Raw genomic sequence first — 6,992 nt, 5'->3', positions numbered from 1 at the left:
GAGTTATTCGTGTCCTTCTTAAGTTCCTCTATCAGCATTGTGAGATATGATTTTAGATCCAATTCTTTTTTTTCTGGTGTTTTGGGATATCCAGGACTTGCTGCAGTGGGAGTACTAGGTTCTGATGAAGCCATATAGTCTTGCTTTCTTTTGGTAAGGATTCTCGCGTTTGCCTTTCGCCATCTCTTGCTTTTTGGTGTTAGATGTTCTTAGTGTCTCTGACTAGAGCTTGTCCTGTCCCTGCTGCCCTGCTAGTCCCCTGTGACTCATGGGGCCTGTGCCTCCTGCCTGGCTGGTCTGGTCTCAGAAACTCACCCGAGAGAAAATGGCGGTTCTTGCCCAAGTCTCTGGCTTAAGGTGTTCCCTGGAGGTAAGCCCTCCACTTGCAGGAAAGGGGCAGAGAAGGATGCTGATCCTCCTCTGTCACTCAGAAGCTGAGAGGATCCTGTCCCTGCCATCCTGCGGCTCCCCTGGGACTCATGGGGCCTGTGCCTCCCGGCTGGCTGTTCCAGTCTCAGAAACTCACCTGAGAGAAAATGGCGACCTACACCATTTCTTTTTCTTTTCTTTTTTTTTTTTTCTGGCCTTTTTATAGACAAAAGTTCTTTGAAAAATTACCTCATAGATAAAATGTTATATAAAAGGGAAATTACAAAAGTATGTTGATATTAAGTTCAAAGCAGTGCTTGATTCTGTATCGTCATTATAATTTCAAAGCAACAGTTTTTATGTGGCCTTGCCTTATAATAGTATACACCCGAGTCTTCACCCTTGGATCTGAATGTTTTTCCTGGAACACAAATTATCTCAAGCCTACTTCTCTCTCTCTCTTTTTTTAGTATAGTTATGAAAGTTCATTATATTTATTATTATGAAGTCTTTACTTACTATTATGAGGAGTGGGAACATTCTATTCTTGATTATAACTTTATTACATCTTTCTAGCAAAACAACTTAAAACCATCTCTTAAACCTTTCTTCCTAAGATTATTTAAATCAAATCAGGAACTCTATAAAATCATTTATTCATCTAAATAGCATTAATTCATGAAAGCTCATCTTTATGTTGATCTGTAGAAAAGTTGCTCATCAGGTGGGACTAATGCCCAGGGATTATTATGTTAATTTAATAATGACAGGAAAGGTATATCAGCTGCAAGAAGCAATCCTGAGATGAAGTCTCTTTGGGACCTTGCCTTTTAGAGCTCACCCATCTTAGTCCATGCAAAAATGTGGGCAACCTCCAAAAATGCCACCTGTTAGCCTTAGCTATTCCTAGATGGCTCCTAACAGAAAATGCTCTGACAGGAAGTGGCAGATGTATGAATCTATGCATATAATGTAAGTCATTAGGAGCCAGCTTGATAGTAGGTACATTTAGTAAAATAATAGTGGTACATTCTCCCCTAGGGCCACTGACACGTGTGATCTCACATTACCTAGGATGTAATCATTGTCAATTTTAAATTTTAATCATAGACACTTCACATTATTCAATAAGTTTATTCTCTAACTTTACTTGAGGTGTCTTTTCAAATGCTGTATATATAACTATTCAAGGTATAATAATTTTATTCACTTTTTTACAGTGGGATTTAGTATGTGACTTTCAGTCATTTAAATACTATGCACAAGCCACCTCTTTGGCAGGGCATTTGGTAGCTGGTCCTATATGTGGCATTATCTCTGACAGGTAAGTTTCATTTTTTGACAAAAAACATCTATAAAACTGTTTTTGAAGACTATATGTTTTTATTAAAAATTATAAACATTGAAGGAAACTGGGTAGAGGGTATACAATATATGTGATAGATATGTTTTAAGGAAATAACCAACTTTGGAAGACAGAAATCAATATGATAGACTTCCAGTGAAAATAAACTTTGAAGTGGCTCATAAAAAAATAACAGTTGGTAGAGGAAAAATAGTAAGAGGACAAAAATGTTACAAAATGTTATATAACAAATACGATTAATGAAATAGCATAGATTTGGCAGTGGGAAACAAAGTTAAGTAGCTAAATTTTTAAGAACTGAATCTTCACTTTCTTCTTAAGTTTGATATACTGTATAACAAAAAAATTGTGGCAATTCAAAATGCTATGTGCATTTTTACATTTTAAAATTATATAGTATGATTAAAGTGTTCATTTATAAAAATTCATTTGATTGAAATGAACAAGAATGTTCATGACAGTAGGTAAAAGTAAAACAAAAAACAAACAAAAACAAAAACAAAACTGAATATGGTGAGTGCTCAGGGAAAGTTCTAGAAAGAAAAACATAGAGTTAAGGATAGTTAGACATAGAGTTAGGATAGTTAGACATAGAGTTAGGATAGTTAGACATAGAGTTAGGATAGTTAAACATAGAGTTAGGAATAGTTAGGTTCTTCACATCCAGACAAAAAATGAGAAAAATTAAAACAAATGGGTTAAGAATAATACTATTTTGAGAATAATATTATTAACTTATATTAGTTATTAATATTTATGAAGGGGATATAATCCAATTAGTATGTGTGGATATGCATTGCAAGAAAGAAGAAAAGTTAGTACTGAAACTTAAATTGTGGGGCTAGAGAGATAGCTCAGTAGCGAGTGCTTGTTGTTCTTTCATAGGACCTCGATTCAATTCACATATCCCCTTCCGGTTTCCATGGGTGCCTGCATGCATAAACCCCCCTACACACACACACACATACACACATACAAAATGTTTAAAAAGAGCTTAGAATGTAATCGATGTGATGGTACAGCTCAGAAATAGAAAACTGTGCTCTGTTAGATGCATGAATATAGTGACTCTCTATTTAGTGACATTTATGTAAAGATGTGTGATTTTAATTGTTTTGTTACAATGGTTTATGGATCCCAGAAATCAAGGGTCTAAGAGTATTAAGGGTTCTCTGGGGATATGCTAATAATGTGTATATAACCAGTTGTTAGATCTTTTACTATTTAACTGTTACCATAGGTTTGGAAGGAAGCCGTTGTTGATGTGTGGTTGCCTAGCCTATGGGGTTTTGGGGACCTCCTGTGCCTTTGCCCCCAATTTCTCCTTTTACTGTGCTATGAGGTTCTTGTTATCTGCCTCCACGAGTACTATTATGATCAACTCTCTTATCCTTGGTAAGTTTGCCTTGATCTGTACACATGTATTATCTTACATTCTTGAAGTCACCTTTCTTAAAATGTGTTGGATATTGTGCTGGTTAGTTTTTGTCAACTTGACACAAGCTAGACTCAGTTGGGAATAGTTAGACATAGAGTTAATGAGATGTCTCCACACCATAGATTATAGGCAAGAATATGGGACATTTTCTTGATTAAGAATCAATATTGGAGGGCCTAACCTATTGTTAGTGGCCCCATATCCCCTGGTCCCCTGACAAAACCATGAAGAGCAAGCCAGGGAATACCCTCTGCTGCCTCTGCTTCAGTTCCTGCCTCCAAATTCCTGCCCTTCTCTTTATGATGATCTATAAGCTGTAAGATAAAAACAAAACAAAACAAAATAAAAACAAAAGCAAAAAAAAAAAAAACCTTCCCTCCCTAAGTTGCTATTAGTTATGGTAATAACATACTAGTAAAATGCAAACTAATACAGAACTCTTTTTTTTCTTTCAGTTTTAGAAGAAACATCAGTACAGTGGTACGCCACAGTCATAGTACTTAATGGACTGTTCGGCAGTATTGGCTTGAGTACGCTTGGGGGAATAGCATATGTGATTTTGGATTGGCACTTACTTCTACTTGCATATGCCTTGCCATACTTCATCTTTTTTATTTTGTTCTGGTATGTACACTTTGATATGTCCTAACCCATTCCATTCCAATGACTACAATACATGATGATGGTGTTATGTCCACTGAGTAATATTTTGCCATTTACTCATGTACTCTAGGCTATTTTAAGTGTAATATACAGGAAATAAACTTAAAAGTCTTAGGAGAAAAACCAATACCAGGATAATTCCTTCAGTTAATTTATAAAATGAAGTGAGGAGTGGCTCAAAATTTCACTCAGGTATTAATTTATTTTCCTCTTGTTTGCTGAGATCAAGTTACAGGAAACTATTTACATGACAGCTAAGGACAGAGAGGTTTGAAAGGAGTTCTGTTTTGATCCCTCTTAAAGTAAACACAAGTCAACCTACACTCTGAAAGCAACTCTTCTGGAATTCTTTAAAATTTTAGTTAGTCTTCTTAGGAATAAAACACAAGATGTCCTTTTAAATAAACAATATAAAATTAGTACTATTTTGTTGTTCTTTAAAATTGAAGTGAGTTTTTTGAGTTAAAGTATTAAAATGTATTTAAATTTTAATAATAAAGTCTTTTTTGTTTTTTTAAGAATAAAAATATTTTTATCTGTGAAAGAGTATTAAAAGGCTTAGCAACAGGGTACAACAGTGGGATTAATGAATATGTCAAAGGTTAGTTAGATCCTGGAATGCCCTCTATTGCTAGGAGGAATCACATTCTATAAGATTATTCTTTTCTTGGATAGAACAGAAATATCTTTGAACTGGAATGTGACCTCCCCTTCTATTCATTTCATTTTACACAGCTGGGTGCCAGAATCAGTCCAGTGGCTCATAATCAATGGCAAAACAGATCAAGCATGGAAGGAACTCCAGAGAATTGCCTCCATCAATGGGAAGAAAGACATGGCACAAAGTTTAACCACTGAGGTACTAGAGACACATGGCCATTATCTTTAAATTTCTTGTTGCCATTAAATAATAAAAACCACAGTGAAATTATTTGTAAACATACCCTAGAACTAGAAGAATTTGGTGATAGACTCCAATAATGAGTATAATTACTTCCTCTTTAAAATGTCTACTTTAATTAAAATATATAATTTCCCCCTTCACTTTCCTCCTTCAATTCTTCCCATGACACCCCATCACACTCCCAGTGAATTCATGGCCTCTTTTTATCTTTAGTTGTTGTTGCTGTTTATGAACATGTATATATATATACAATCTGCTCAGTCTATTTAGTGTTATTTACATGTATATGATTTCAAGGGAGACCATGTGGTATTAGATAATCAATTAGGGAATCAATTCCCCAGAGATGACTATTTCTCAATCTTTTGGCATCCTATAGTTGCCTGTAGTTGCCTATATCTCTTTGTATGGGTGGGGCCTGGTAAAAGTCATGTTAGCAAGTGTATTGGTGTTTTTCTTGTCAAGGCAGCCATATTGTCCAGGATTCAGGGGTGATGCTCCCCTGTTCTTTATATGAGACACAATAGCACAACAGGCTTCCTGATCCTCGGATTCTAATTATCTTTCCTCTCCTTCTTCCTTGATATCTCCTGACTCTAATGTATAGGAGTTGTAAAGTAGATATATCAACTGGGGCTGGGAACTTTATGATAAATTAGTTGTTCTTTATATTTAGATCAGTTGTGGTTTTCTGTAACAGTTTCTTTTGCAGAGAGAATTTTGTTTGATCAGAGATGAGGACTATATTTATCTATAGGCATAAGGACAAATATGCAGAGGGCAGTTAGAAATTATTCTGATTTAGTAAAATGGTGGTAGATCTTCCTCAAAGAACCTTGACTTTGCCAGATCTAGGTACTCAACTTAGTTTCCTACCTGTTGAGTAGGCACTGCATCCAATTAGAAAATTGTTGTTTACCACCAAGATATGCATGCTATTATCATACCATTAGTGATATCTTGTGATGTTGTCCATTGTTGGGATTCAGAGGCATCACATCTGGAATAGGACTATTTGTTATTTCCTTTCTTTGGCAGCTTTCCTATACTATCACAGCTAGTCCTTAGGGAAGAGGTATTCAGGTTAGATCTAGTTCAATCCAATTTACCTGCAAAGTTCATAGTTTCATTTTACTTTACTCCTTGAGATCATTTGCTTAGAAAAATTTTTCCAGCATTTTACTCTGAGGAAGTGTATGTCTTTGTCACTGAGGTGTGTTTCAGGTATGCAGCAAAATGCTGGGTCCTGTTTATGTATCCAGTTTGTTAGCCTATGTCTTTTTTATTGGGGGAATTGAGTCAGTTTGTTAAGAGATATTAAGGACCAGTGATTGTTTCTTCCTGTTATTTTTGTTGGTGGAGGTGGAATTATGTTTGTGTCACCATCTTCTTTTGGACTTGTTGAAACATTACTTTCTTTACTTTACTTCTAAATAAGGTTATATGTTCTACATTTTTGTTATCTATTCATCAGTTGAAGGATTACTAGATTTATTTCCTAGCTATTATGAATTTAGCAGCAGTGAATATGGATGTACAAATATTCCTTTTCAGACATTCCTGGAATTTATAATTTTTCAGCATTATTTTAAGATTATGTTGGGAGTATGAAAAGAATTGAGTAGATAGAGGGATGTATGCCGGTATTTCAGAAATCTGCATTATATGTGTCATGCTGTGCATGGTATAAAAGAAAGTCGCATAAACTCAGTAACGAGTTCAGACCTAATATTGTACTTATAGTCTATATACATTATCAATATTTTCTAAATGGAAAAATTATCAAAAAATAACATCTGGGAATTTTTTTAAAAATGCACCATGAAGAAATGCTCTTGGGAAGATCACCTCTCCCCACTTAGATTGGTTATCTAATACCAAGCGCTTAGCCCTGAGATTATATCCAGGTGACAGTAAAGGAAGGAAAAGGGACCTACTTTCTGTCATGATATTGATGACTGCAAACTCACAGTTGAGAAAGAGGGACATAGAAAGCCTATATGACAACGCCTACTTCCAGCCTAACCCATCACCAAAAGTGACAGCCTGGATTGAAATCCATTGAAGAAAACTCTTGAAAATTGTAATAAGGATGTAGAAGTGTAAGTTCTCCATGGCTGATGTCTTCTGGTAGGAGTGACAGCAGGGAGTGACTCAGTTTTTTTTAAGGGACTGGACATTGAGAGTTTGACAATGCTCAGGCGCAACACAAATTGGACTTCTCCTCCTCCTTCTTCTTCCTCCTCCTCCTT

General features: G+C 35.5%; 1 protein-coding gene across 1 annotated transcript in view; it reads left to right on the top strand.

The window, feature by feature from the left end:
- Positions 1-6,992, top strand: part of LOC116082119 (solute carrier family 22 member 22-like) — a 34,159-nt gene that overhangs the window by 12,916 nt on the left and 14,251 nt on the right. Inside the window, exons 3-6 of the mRNA XM_031358926.1 lie at positions 1,590-1,693; positions 2,976-3,130; positions 3,629-3,797; positions 4,572-4,695. Of these exons, the coding sequence (XP_031214786.1) occupies positions 1,590-1,693; positions 2,976-3,130; positions 3,629-3,797; positions 4,572-4,695 (552 nt within the window). The remainder of the gene's footprint in view (positions 1-1,589; positions 1,694-2,975; positions 3,131-3,628; positions 3,798-4,571; positions 4,696-6,992) is intronic.

The sequence above is a fragment of the Mastomys coucha genome, unplaced genomic scaffold (genome assembly GCF_008632895.1).
Source record: "Mastomys coucha isolate ucsf_1 unplaced genomic scaffold, UCSF_Mcou_1 pScaffold7, whole genome shotgun sequence".
NCBI classification, from domain to species: Eukaryota; Metazoa; Chordata; class Mammalia; order Rodentia; family Muridae; genus Mastomys; species Mastomys coucha.
Note: the sequence above shows the minus strand (reverse complement) of the source record. Positions and strands in the feature narration are given on the sequence as shown.